This window comes from Triturus cristatus, chromosome 3_1 (genome assembly GCF_964204655.1).
Source record: "Triturus cristatus chromosome 3_1, aTriCri1.1, whole genome shotgun sequence".
NCBI classification, from domain to species: domain Eukaryota; kingdom Metazoa; phylum Chordata; class Amphibia; order Caudata; family Salamandridae; genus Triturus; species Triturus cristatus.
In genome coordinates this window covers 827,409,742-827,424,242 of record NC_140583.1, presented here as the reverse complement: position 1 = coordinate 827,424,242, position 14,501 = coordinate 827,409,742, and the positions used below count along the sequence as shown (strand labels likewise).

Below are 14,501 nucleotides of genomic sequence, written 5' to 3'. Positions count from 1 at the left end.
TTGTAAGCTCCAAAACGTGTAGTCTTCAGTTACTAAAATGTAAGTGAACAATCACACTGCACGAGTGTGTAAGATGGTGAAATAGAATGCACTGCCACTCACCTGGAGGACCCCTTGGTGACCAGGTCCTCCCCCCTCTGCAGTGCGCCTGTCGTGCAGTCCTTGATCTCATTCTGTAGCTCCTCGTGCCTCGAAGCCAGGGCAGGCAGGCTCAGGCCCTCTGCGTTGAGGAGTTTGAGGTAAGCTTCGATGCCTCCAAGTTTATCGAACGCCTGCGAAGGAAGAGCGCAAGCATCACTATCACAATATACATTCACTATCCAACAATATGCCATGCTATTTCATAAATCAAAGTGTACCATCCGTAGGTCCTTTTTTGGACTCAATATTGAATCTCTGCTGCTTTCTGTGACATCTCGTTAACCCCTTCGATGCTGCGCAGATTCCGCCGCTGTGCTGACGGAATCTTGCGCGGGCGTGGTCATGACGGAATGGTTCCGTCATGAGCACAGCTCAACCGTGGGTCATGACGGAACCATTCCGTCATGAGCACCGAAGGGGTTAATTGTTCTGTCTAAATAACCTTCCATATCCTTTCATATCTAGGGACGTTTGATTTAATTTTGCCAATTGGCCTTCCTCCAGGGATCACAGTTCATCATTTTTATTTTCCCAGAAATTATGTGCCCGAATCAGAAACATTTGGATGACTCTTGCAGTGCCCCAGACTTACTCCTGAATGAAAGAAGAAGCAAGGAGTACTCCTGGCTTAATCCTGGAATTTAGTAGTAAGCCAGGAGCCCTACAAGAGTAAATCGCATCAAAATGTTTGTGAGTCGGACCCTATATTTGCAGGTCTTAACGTTTCTCTTTAAAGTAGTGCATATTTGTTCATTTGAGACCACCATAGCTCTAGAAATAAACCATTCACAGAACTCCAGATGTGTCAGGTTCATTTAATCAATAAACATAGATAAAAAGGCACCTTTTTTCACAAATATCGTTTACTATTTGTCCCTAGAGTCTCACTCATAATGAAAGTTACAGAATTGAATTTTGCCAGTCAAAAGGGTTTGACTAATGTTGACCCAGTGTACGTTTCAGAGACGCTTCTATGGGGACTGCTTGTGTTCAGAAACCTACAGAGCTCCCTGTTAACGTGAAGGTGTGAATTATAAATTATATATTAGTGATCAGGGCCAGGTATCATAATAGTGTTGGCAAGTGTTACTGAACTCAGGGTCCGGTTGCTCTATTTCCAGATCCCCCATGTGACCTCCTGCTGCTTTCCCCTTAATTTACAGTTCTTTCGGACCAGTCACATATGCGAATAGTCCTTGACACTGAACGTCCTCTTTGGCTAATCCTTTTAAAGAATATTCAATGTTTATTCAGTCTTTAAAAGGGCCAGGAAAACTAGTAAGTCTTTATAGTAGTGAGTCAAATCCCCTCTCTCTCAGGTCATGTTATCTTCATTATCTCGTCATTCTTTTCACAGGTTACTTGTAAAATACAAGTATACCAGCCTCTGCATGAAACAATATGTATTGGTACAATAACGAAAATTGCAACAGGCTAATCATATTGAGAGGGAGTCTGGACAAGAAATAATTTGTACAGTATGCATTAATTCATACAGAGGACCATCCGGTAATGTGAATTATAGATTTTGGCTATGCAATACCATTATTTACAATCATTACAGTCTTATTCTCCTTATATGTCTTCTCTATTCTGTTTCCTATGATAATGAAAAGGTTCTGGGGGCCCAATAGTTGATAGCATGAAGGAAAGGGTTAGTGAATTGGTTATATCGGTTCTAGGAAGTAAAGTAACCCGTTTCGAAATCAGCGTAATGTGAAAAGAATGACAAGATAATGAAGATAACATGACCTGTTTGAGATGTTTAATATCGAAAGAAATTTGAAAGCACATCCCCAGGTAAAACCTGCTCGCACTCTTTTGCCTTAACCACAGATCTTGGTTATTGGACTCTATACTTTACCAAACTTCAAATAATTCTTTCCAGGGCAGCATTTCTCTCCCTGCATAGGTTGCTTAGTTTCTTTATACGTGACCTCCGATAAGAACTGAACTAACTTTGACACATGTTAAGCACTACTAAGCCCTAATACTGATGAAATCAATGAATAATAGTCAATTAAAATAACTTGTTCACTATAATTTCTTAGCGACTTGACATATCCAGACTTACCTATAGACACGGGTTTTGTTCAAAATCACGCTTTATTTTCTTCTTTCTTAATACAACTTCTACTCACAGGGAGTGGTCACACTAACTTCTCATAGTTCACTTAATTTCTTCTCCTAGGATTAATTCCTTTTTGTCCTTTCTTCCCTTGTCCCCGTACAGCCTTGAGAAAGCCCCGGCCTCAACTGAGCCTAGGGGGCGAAACACGTGTTGGCTGTCCATGTTCATTTGATTTTTCATGTTCATTCAAATCACGAATAAAAAGAACTCTCTGTTTCCACCAAAAGCCTGAATATGGTTCATTACAAGAGAGAGGGGATTTGACTCACTACTATAAAGACTTATGAATTTTTAAGGCCATAGAGGTCCAGTGCCTTGAGTCTATTCCCTCGAGAATCTATTTCATTTGAATTGAGCAATACTCTCCAGGACCTGTGATCCTAGGACCTCAGAACTTTAATTCATCCAGGAAAACTAGTATTAGCCTAAACTTTCACTGACACTTCTAACTGCAATCTCCATTTTAAAAAAAATTATTTTCTGCACTTCCATGTCTTTAATCAGCATGAGCAAGGTTTGGGCATTACCTTGAATCTTTCGCTACAGAAAAGCAGCTTACTTTGTTTAAGTATGGAAGTTCTGCACTTCATACACTGGGGTCTCAAAAGCAGTGGCACAACAAATTTTATTTGCCTTGTGAAATTGTTCAAATTCCTGGAATTTCCAGTGGATGGTTTGTAACCTGTTCTGCTGATCTCAGACACATTGAGTTTGGATTTTCTGTAAACTTAACAGGTTTGGTGCCATTTAGAAGAAGAGTTTTTAGAAAGAGATATGCACAAAGTTGAAAAACTTTGCTTTCGTTTCTTTTCTTTTTCGGGGATTAAAATTGTTTCTCGAAAAGAAAAAATGAGACCAAAATAGCACTACCTTATGCAATCTCACGTAGAGCTTAATTCCACACCACAAAGCGCATAACTGCATAAACATTTAGGGCATGATTACGAGTTTGGCGGATGGGACACTCCGTCACAAACGTGAAGTTTATCCCGTCCACTCTATTACAAGTTCCAATGGATATAATGAAATTGTAATTTGGCAGACAGGATATCCGTCATGTTTGTGAAACTCAGAATCATGCTCTTAGATTGAGCGTTCTAAGACAAGTCCAGCCCCACTACCTAAAGCTCAGCAGCTCCGATAAGCATCCAGAGGGTGAAAGGGACAGCAGAGTGATAAAAGATTTGTGACACATAGAGCCAGAATTCTCTGACATCCCCACTCCCAGAGAAGTAACCCCTCATGCTCCAGGATCAATGGACAGTAGGACTGCTGGACCCAGAGAAGCTGCGAGAGCCACCCCATTCCCAACATCTGCCAAGCATCAACCCTCATCAACGGCAGCCTGTGAAGGAAGGCTTTACTGATTCCACTTGGGTGAACACATATTTCTCCTGCTCCAGGTCTACTTTAATGTCTCATCTGGCACACAAGAGATGCAGTAATGCCCCTCGATGCTAAGGCCTCATTGATGTCCATCAGAGCCTATTCCTAACCAATGTATTCGGTTCATGGCCAGAAAAACACCAGCCTGTTCTCTTCCCATTTCACAACACTTCTTTGCACAGTTGCCCAAAAAGCATGATCTCTTCATTCCAATGAGCCAAACAAAGGCATCACCATGATTCTAGACCCTTCCCTGGGGCGCCTTAGTTTATAAGGGAGCAAAAAGGCTTTCACTACTCTGGCTGCGCCAGCCTCTAGTAGCAGCCTCAGAATATCCATCACTTCTCCCAACCTCTTCGTTAGCAGCTCAGAAGGGGCATCAGCAGGAATGGCTATCTTCCTAAGAAAAATGCTTCTCCTTACTTTATCCAGTGTTTCCATCCTGTCTTCAAGAATGATCATGGCAGCTATGGCTCTTTGTTGAAATGTTTTAAGGTCCCTCAGATCTTCTGCCACCTCCACCATTTGACTCTCCATGTGCCTGTGTTGTCTGCTCTACCTTTAAGACCCAGCCTGAAAGGCCCTCCATCTTGTGATAGCAGATTCAATAGCATCTGTTTTGACCACATATCAAGATTGAGAGTATTGATAAACTGGAAATGCATGTTCTCATCATGCTATAACTACAAGACATCAGGTGTGTTGAGGTGGTCCCACTGCATGGTCTTCTGCCTAGCCCTGCATGGCATTCAAAAGTACTATTTACCGTCCTCCTTTCCCAAATTATGGTCTGCCGCAGTTTTGAAAGCAGGCCTCTCCCCATGCTTGGGTTTCCCACCAGACTGGAAGAATGAGGCCTCTTAGGATCCCCCAGGCATACCTCAACTAGACCACACTCAAGGCCAAATCTCTTGGTGAGGTTTCTGCAGCAGATCACCGCCCACTGTTGAAAAGCGGGAACCGCCCGTCAGCTGAGGTCATCAGCTGTACGCCTATGGATCATGTACCAAAGCCTTGCTCCTCCCCCAGGAGCCATCAGTCGAGCAGTGGACTGATACACCATAATACTGCAGGCATTTCACACCCTGGCACTTAATAGATATCAGTTCTGCCCGAGCCACCCCGATTTACCTCTCACCTCTTGAGGATGGCTGTGCAGGGCTCGCCTCCAGCCTGGTTCGGACTGGGACAAAAAATAGGCACAGGCACCAAAATAAAAGCGTCTCCTTTTCATAAAACAGAGAGCGAAAAAAGTGGCCACTGTTTGCAAACTGGGGCAGTTTTGACCCTGCAAATACACTGTATAGGTGTTCTGCAAGATATAAAAGACTGCGTGGATTTGAGTTTGCTGCAGACAATGTTAGGTTTAATATCAGTGAAATTGATCAACAATAAAAACTGGACGAGCAGGTCACAAAACAGGCCAAAAAACAGCCAAAAAACCAGCCCACACACTGACCTGTCAGACCAGCCCAATTGCTCTCTAGGACAATCCGACCCTGCCCCCACCACTTCAGCCCGCCTGTGTAGTAACATGCTCGCAGCTGGGGCATAGGAGACTCGGGGGCGCCCCACCACTGCATTTAAACGGGCCCTCGATGCTGCCCTCATGACTCCTTGCCATTGACGGCCCCACAGGCCTCCCAGGCAGGCAAATGAGTGAGTGAACGGGGGCTTGGCCCGGAGCCCACACAGACTGCATTTGTCCTGCTATTCAACCAGCCACGCCCATAACTTGTTTGCATATAAAACAAAAATCTTAATCAACCTCGTGAAATGTTGTCAAAAAAGTAGAAAATGTCCGGCAAACAATTTTTAGCCAGAGCACTCGGCTTTAATAGAAAGTTTAACTAGGACTTTTTTGGGAGGGAAACATCCCCTGCCAGCAAAGATGAGCAAAAGTCACAAATTTCAAAACTTTACAAAGTTGCTAATTTCTGAATTCGGCATAACTGCCGTGCCGAAAAAAAGCCTGGAACCGTAATGACATAAAGCTCTGCCAGACGCCGAGTGACGCACAGTCAAGAGAAGCACAGTTTACTTTCCACGGTTTCAATCCCCATCCATATAGGAGCCTACTAATTTGCTTGTTACTATTTAAAGGCAATTTATATTCAGACCAGGAATCCTTGCTATTTAACTACTCGCAGTACCAATTTAAATTGTTCATAACTATTGAATTCATCGATTTCTTGCAGCAAAATGATTTTTGGGATCCAAGTATTTCCATTTTTTATATGCATCAATATCCTTACCAAATTTAAAAATCCAGTTTCACTCAAGGCAAACCTTTGAGTTCACTGAAGAATAAGATCATTTCAAAAGTAGAAACTGTTTTAAAAGCATGGCATCTAAAAATAAAAGAAAGCTAAACTTGGATTTTGGTGTCATACACTGATATAGCTAACAAGCAGCAGAGCTCTCTGGGTCATGCCGCACTGGAGCGATTAGCATATTACTATGCTGTCTGGGAAACTGAAACAACCATAACGTTATGCGAGCGCCACCCAGTGTTCACTCAAGAACATTTACGAAAGCTGAATCCGACAGAAAAGTGGGCGACTACCATAAGGCATTTCTTCAGAGGTCACTAGCAAGTTAATAACATATATACCCGTTGAAAAGAGTTTATGTTTTGCTAGGGCCTTATTAACGTTTAACCATTAATGCACACGGTGACATTTGTAACGCTTGAACTGAGTGCATTTTGAAGTTCAATATTTGAAAACTATTTTTAAATGCAAAACATTTGAGGTATAACACTAAACACTGCAATAGAACTGCTAGTTTAGTAGTCTTGGCTAATCTTCGTAAGCTTTTTCTGGCAGCTGAGACAAGGGTCTTGTTGTTACTAGTTCTGCCTTACAGGGAAAGAGTTATGAAATCACTTTCAGAGGAAGAACGGGGGAATGGTTCACACAGAATAATACAGCTAGCCATTTTTAAGTTTAGCAGATATTTGACTTCAATCTTACTAAAAATTCCCAATATCAAGCATATATTTTAATATCGTTCCACAGAATACGTTTATAAACCATGCTGAACATACGAAACCAAACACTGACGAAGCTAACAGGCGTGGATGCCATAATAAGCGCCTTGACTGGTGGGTTTGTGTGTAGTTGCTGTGGATGGGCGACACAGTGAATGTGATCAGCCTATGGATGGGCTGGTTGCTTTGATATCTCATTATTAGGTTTTTTAAATGAAAATATACACTTGTGTACAGTAAGTGGTCTGCAAAAGTGTGTACAAGGAGAAGCTGACAGTAAGAAACAACCCGACGCTGGTACAATCCGAACATGCTATCCTGCCTTGTAAACCAGGCTCGCCTACGGATACTTGTCCATCCTTAGTCATAATTTTGGTCTTGTTTTTAGGCTAACATTCACTGTGAATTGTTTTTGCAGGTATCTTGCATTGTAAATCAGCTTGTGACTTTCCTGAAGAAGGCCTTATGAGGAAACACGCGTAGACAATATTTGAATATAAGCCACAAGGAAGATGCATGAGTACCATCCCCTGGACTAACACGTTTCAAACACGATTGTAGGCTCTCATTTCATATAGTGTCTCTTGTATAATACTACACTGCTAAAATGCTTTTAATAATTGTACCAATAACTATTGATGGACAGAATGCAGAACAATGTCATACATTCACCCCAGTACAAAGATCTGGGCCTAAATCCATCGTTTTTTTGCTCACCATGCCATTCCAGTTTGGACCCAGACATATGCAAATCAGTCTTGACCCTATGCCCAATGGGAACAGTCCAGGCCGAACTGCCAGGCCAGGTCCTCCCTGGACTGGAAACAAGCATCCTAGGACCGGTTTCCCAGATTTAACCCAGATCTCTTGACTGGGGGTGAATGTTTTGATTTGTTCTGCATTCCGTCCATCAATTGTGTGTCTTTTGCTTTCTCGCCCTAAGTGCGCCAGGTGTGCTCAGACGTGAGTCCTGGGCTTACTGTGCCACTGGAATCAAGCTATCCTGGCTGAAGAGGGGTGAAACCCCAAAACCAGTCCTAGGATGCTTGTTTCTGGTCCAGGGAGGACCTGGCTTGGCAGTTCGGGCTGGACTGTTCCCATGAGGCACAGGGTCAAGACTGATTTGCATATAGCCAGGTCTAAACTTAGGTGGCATGGTGAGCAAAAGAATGATGGATTTAACCCAGATCTCTTGACTGGGGATGAATGTTTTGATTTGTTTTGCATTCCGTCCATCAATTGTGTGTCTTTTGCTTTAATAATTGTACCTGCACCTTTTCCCTAGTGTGTGGTTTTAGAATGAATGTTGATGCGAAAGGTGTATGACTGAAATATTCATAGACTTTTTGAAAGCAAAAAAAGCTTCCATATCTGCTAAAACGTTTTCTATTATTTTTGATATATTGATTTCCCAATGTGCACTTCTAATAACCTCTCTTCACCATCCACGCTGTACAAATCTTCTTGGCCTACTATGTATTTATCAGTAATGTGAGTTGTTTGGAAACACTGATTGCTTTTTCCCTGCCTTGACACCTTATGGAATAGCAGTGGGTCACCTTCCATTTAGGTTTCCACCAAGTACACAGGCGCCCTTCATCACACTGCAGCTACTCCTAATGCGTCCACTCCAATATGTGCTACCTGTGCACATTACTCTCTCCTCCTTGCTTGAGATAAAACCTTGCCCTTCACAGGAACATGCATATGTGTTCCAACGTTCTAATAGTCTCCAACGTCTTGCTCAAAAATTCTTTCCATGTGGCACATAAATAGATGTGCTGCGTTGCTTCATATACCTGGTAACGTGTATAGTGATATAGATTTCTGCCATCTATGGACCATTGAGAATGTGTGTCCAAGTGATTGTCTCATTTCACCGCAAACTCTTGTTAACAGACTATCTAGTAAGGCCCAGGATTACATGAGTAGAGGATGATATGAGAGAGAGAGTGTGTGTTTTTAACCCACACTAAGAGGACCAGACCCTTACTTCCACAGTCGGTTAACCCTGACAAAACCAGACAAATGGCATCTCTGTGGGGACCACCGCGGTATGTGGCCTGGTCTCCATAGAGGGTTTGGATACTTTGGAGTTAGTGCATGAACAAACTAAACGTGCAGTTATAGTTGCTTTGGACCGCTGAATAACCAACCCCAGGATCAAGGCGTGCATGGAGTTAGAATGATAAATACACGCTCCATTGCGGCCAAGGAATCTTGCTACTGCCTGTGATGTGGCTGCTAATCGCTTCCGCTGCACAGGCTTTGTGTGCTCTGTGTGTGTAAGGAAGCTAGCACCGATTCTTCCAACGCAGAGCATTTCCTTCGTTTGATGGAAGGCTGATGAGCTGCTAATGGTGGGACACATTGTTATTGCTCATGCGGTACATATGTTTTGTGCGCACAGGAATATTACACCGTAGCTGCAATGTTGCACCTGTTCTGTAAAGGAAGGGTGCATGTTGTCCGTGCTCTATTTGCGCTGTGGCTGTAAGGAAGCTATCAAACCTCGTTAGTAAAGTTTGCCTATTCAAAGAGCCAGGCCGCAAGATGGCGGCCATCTAGGGAGGCTTTGCTGGACGGGACAATTATCTGTCATTTCTTTGCCTCTGCTGCCAATGAACTGCCCATCCGGAGGGTTCAACGGATGCCTGAGGCCCAGGGCACCGGACTGCTGACCAGCGGCTGCTAATAGAGGGAGGAGAACCTGCAGTTGCACCTGCGGCCAGTAGCCCCCGCCGCACGGGGTGATCCGGGTGGGTTCAGAAGCTGCCCATGCTGCTACAGAAGAGGGCATTGGCACTGAGTCAGCTGCCCCAGGGAGAGTTCTATGACTTCAGCTGGCCACGCAGAGACACTAACCTTGCCATACCCAAAGCCAAGCTAATGAGTAGAGAAATCTACTCTGCCAACCCACTTGCCACTTTATCTTCCATTTCACCAAGTCATGTTTCTTACTTGGACCATACTAAAACCGGTATAAAAAGCTTTCTCTGCAATGTGAGATCATTAGCAAAGCATTCCACTGAAGTAGGGGACGTAATCACTTCTCTGTCCCCGGACATATGTGGTATTGCAAAGACATAGCTGAATGCAACGAACCTCCTGGCCATCAGTTTAGCCATTCCTGACAATTATCAACTAAAACGGCTTGACAGAGACTTGAAAATAGGAGGGGGCATTGCCATTGTTTTTGAAAACACACTCCAAGTCTCATGGATTAACACCTCTATTGCTGACTTGATGGAATTGGGCATTTTAAAAATAATTCCAGCCGCCACGCAATGCTGGAAAGGGGCTCTGATATATCGCTCACCAGGGACTAAGAAGGGTTGTAGTAAACATTTGGTTGAAGAAATAGCTACACAAGTCTTAGCTATGAAAACCTTTCTCCTCCTGGGTGACTTTTAACTACCACAGAGAAGATCTTGCCAACCCAGAGGTGTCCAGCTCATGGCAAACATGGAAACACTGGGTTTGCACCAATAAATTATTGACCCTACTCAGCAAGCGGGCAACTCACTGGATTTGCTATTTACTAATAATGGGGCAGTCATATACGAATCTCCTTTGCCTCTTACTTTGTCTGACCATTATATAATATCCTTCCAATTGCAATCTTCTCAAACATCCAACATGATGGATAGTAAAAGAACGGATAAAACTATAAGAAGGGCCTGGCACTTACTCTCCCTGGACTCTCTTAGTGAGTTGTTTCAGCCAGATTTTCCAGCAAATATCTCCGATATTAATGCTGTGTTAGGAATTCTCTTAAAAAGATGAGCTCCACAAAATTGAGTTCCTCTGCTCCTTGGCACACAACAGAGCTAAACAAGCATTGGCATAGCCAACAGGTCTCGCTTTTGGGACCTTATAAGTATTTAGTTATGCAACACAATATCCTTGGTGCAACAACATCAACTGTTGCAAGGCTAAACACTTATAAGATCCCAAAAGCGAGACCTATTGGCTATGTCAATGCTTGTTTAGTTAGTGCCATGGAGTAAGACCTCTACAGAAAAGAAAAGGGTTTGGTAAAATACATTCTGCAAGCCATTTGGCATTTAAACATGTAAAAGCCCCTGGTCTGGTTTTGGGAAAGTATTTTTGATCAATTATTTTTAGTCAAATTATGCCCTTTTGAATTGTTTATGCAACAGAGCCATGGCTACACTTGGGATTAGTCCTCAACGTTTAGGCATCTCTTGTTATGGCATCACGCTTCTAGGATCCTCTCACAAAACTCCCTTTTTCAGGGCTCCACACTGTGTCAAATTATTGCATGGAGGGTGGTGATCATGAAGCAGTGAGGCTGATCAAGGCCCATCTGACACGCTGCCAATCTTTTCTTGCCTCACTGTACTTCGAGTTCCAGCTGCCAAATCCAGCTGGTGACTAGAGTACACTTCCGGATTACCATGTGTTGCCTTGTCTGGTAAGTGTGGGTCTCCCTCACTTATTACCTGCTTGCCTGCTGCATGCCCACCCTATGGGCCGCACTCGAGTTTTTCATAGCTAAGTGTTCTGAAGGAGACATCCTAGATCATCTGTTAGAGAGGACCGGGGAGATGATAACTCTTTGTTTTAATGTCCTGCAGAGCGAGAAAAACACTCATATCGCAACTCAGCATGTGGCCCTCTTTTTCCAGGGCCTGCCCAAATCTCCATTCACCAGATCTCTCACTGCTCTAAGCTGATTCGCTTGGCCCTAGAAGTAGCCACTATGGGGCTCTGGGAAGAACATGTCAACCCATGCTTTTGGCAGGCTCTGCTACCTGTATAAAAACTTTTGATGGCACAAGTGGGCTGAAAGGCAGAGAATAGGCAAAGCGAATCAATGTTCTCCAATCTATGCTCCTAACAGGGAAATATATAAACATGAAAAAAAGAGTGCTTTTTCCAGCCCCTGAATATCCTAGGAGTGCAAATGAAGGTGTTGGCAGAAATAGACAACGTCATGCACTCATTGATTTATCCAACTCATCGAAGCCACGGGGCAAGCGAAAAGCGGTTAAACACGAATACAAGGGGAAGCCACTGAATAGGTTTCAACCTTCCGGATTAAAGCAGGAGTGCCTTGAAGCAGCTATCATTCATAGTGTTTAAAACCCATTGGTGCGGCTGCTTCGAAAGGTGCAGGCCTCCTGACTGTTACATTATACATGCAGTTTCTGCTGCATTAACAGTTGGCAAAGAATAATTACTGCAGGCGTTTTATGTCTTCAGTGGGGAGGAGGAAACGAAATTAAATGTTGCAAAGTCATAAGAGGCGGCATCTCACATCAAACACTAAATTTAGCGGAAACATGGAAATGTAAGCAAGAACTGTGTGGCCCACGAGGCAGGCCTCACGTCACTGTATTATCATTGTTTGCAAAGCAAACTGTAGCCGGGGGTACATTATGTGCCTCTTACCGTTCCATATGCAATTAGGGGAGGTGTAGCAAAATACGTCTCCTGTCCTGCAATACAGAAATCACTCTGGGTCCATCCACCTTTACAACGAGACTCTTGTTGAATATTTTAGAAGCAAGGAAGCCCCATGTGCCTTGGCTGGGCACCGCTGACAGGGCTGTTTGGGACTGCACCAAGGATACAATGTTTTTTTCCTAATGTGCAAACTTGTTCAGTCCAGAGTTAAATTACTTGAAACAGCAAATGAGTCCACTCACTGAACACCAGTGTGTATTTAAGTTCCCAAAGGCTGTTATATTTTAGTCGGAGGCTTTTTCCTTATAATTGTAAATCTCTGAAAAAACATTTTTTCAAGTTTCTCAGTTACTGGCTCCAAAAAGCACCATGCTGCCTGCTAACGCAATAAGCATTTTTTGCAGGTAGCTATTCAAATATGTTGTGGTACATGTTACATTGATTTTAGTCAAGCTACAAAATAAAAATAGCATCGTTGTATCGTTCGTTTTCTCACACTACATATTATAATGCTACAAGTGTAATTCTGGCATATAATTTTAATAAATAATATGGTTGCGTCAAGTTGCTAGGTCATTACATGTGAGTAGTTGACTCCGAAGGCTCCGTTGCCTTTCAGGTTGTCACTGACTGGTATATTTAACCAGATTGTACTGGGTAGACCTGCAGGCACATCCTGGCTACATGAATTAATGATTAGAAATGTGTGGTGTCTGATAAACCCATAACGACTTTAATTAAATAATGCTCACATTAAATTTTTAGGAACCAAAACTTCCTGAATCGCAGCTAGGGCTGCTATATGCATCCTTGCAAGCGTTGCAGTGAGTGGTGTTCACTGGGAAATTGTAACTTGAGAAAGAGATATTTAATTGAATTTAAAAGTGCAAAAAGCAGATCAAAACAACAATACAATCTTTTTATGCATAGCTGTAAAAATAAATGTGGCTCAATAAAATGTTATTTAGAAAAAGTGCACTAATTAACATACACTCACCCAGGTATTAATACTGCAGTGACTGGGTGCAATTCCGTGTTATTACCATAGTACAGAGAAACCTATATGGGAAAAATAATGTTTACCTACTTACAAACTGTATCCTATATTGATTGACTCGGTATATTTGATAGATGAGGACCAAGAGGATAGGCCTTTGAAGCCTAATTGTTTCATCCCTTAATTCCAATAGTTCAAGGTTTCCGTTGATGTTAAACCCAGCACACAAGGCAATAGGAGGGGGACTAGGATTAGAGCGGGGGCAGTTCCATGTTTGACATTCACCACAGCTTGGAGTTGTCCTGGACTATGAAATGTACAGAAGAGAAAATAATCCCAAAGAAAGCATGATACTGATGGAACCAGCAAATGCCACAAGTGTTGCCTTAAGGTAAAGCTCTAGATAAGGCTCGTTTGAAAAGCATCAACAAAAATACTGCCAGGCCAGAGAAAGTGAGCTTCGGAGCAGAGACTCAGCAGCTACCAGAACACAGAAAGTGCCTTGTATACTTCGAGTCATCCTGTATGTCGTGTGACCACAGACTGTTAGTGCACAAAGTGGATCTTGTATCACTCCTATGTAGCATCCCACAAACCTCTTTGTGAAACAGAAAGCAGAACATGGTCATCGCTACTAAGCATGAAGACGAGGCTATCAGAACAAGCGAAAGTGAAAGTGATCGCGATCAAACATCAAAGCAGCCGTGCGGCCGAGAAATGTTAAAGTAATGCGGTCAAGTGCGGCGCGCGCGCCCGCGCACATGCTCACTAGCGCTAGGCTGGCCTGGTAGCACTTTTTGGAGCCCTCTCAATAAGTCTCGCCATACAAGCGCATGCGCTGGGTCAGGCGAGACCTAAAAAGGAACAATCTGCCTGTAAAAAGTTAAAGTGAAGATGGCGTAGAACTCATAATCTGCAGGACAAAGACTCTTATAAATGAGTGCTGTCTAAATATCATCTAAACATTAAATCTACATGTAAACACTTTCTCACTAACAACATTGAATAGGCTGGCAATGCCTCCAAAGTGCTCTTCAAAATCATGCAGGATTCCACGAGCCCCCAGGCGTGTACGCAGGCATCTTTAGTATCGCAGGAATTGTGTGACTCTTTCACTATTTTCTTTCAGGAGACAATCTCTCAAATTTACTTAAACTTCAAGACCTTACCCACTATAGACAGTTGCGATACTAGCAGTGTGGCTGATGTGGGAGTAGAAGGGACACCCACACTAAACCGGTCTGAATCATTCTCTTTGGAGGAGGGCCAGAGGTCTCTGAGCTCAGCGAAATCAGGCTCCCCCCTTGATATATGCCAGCCCAGAGTCATGGCTTCATTATCTAGACATCTTGCTCCAGTTATTCAATCTATATTTAATCTTATGGTGGGAACGAGTACCATTCCCTCTGAATGGAAAACCG

General features: G+C 43.1%; 1 protein-coding gene across 5 annotated transcripts in view; it reads right to left on the bottom strand.

Moving 5' to 3' along the window:
• CCDC141 (coiled-coil domain containing 141) overlaps positions 1–14,501 on the bottom strand; it is a 635,983-nt gene that overhangs the window by 250,858 nt on the left and 370,624 nt on the right. For all 5 annotated transcript variants that reach the window (XM_085645202.1, XM_085645203.1, XM_085645205.1 and 2 more), the window contains exon 8: positions 103–272. In XM_085645202.1, coding sequence (XP_085501328.1) covers positions 103–272 — 170 coding nt within the window. The remainder of the gene's footprint in view (positions 1–102; positions 273–14,501) is intronic.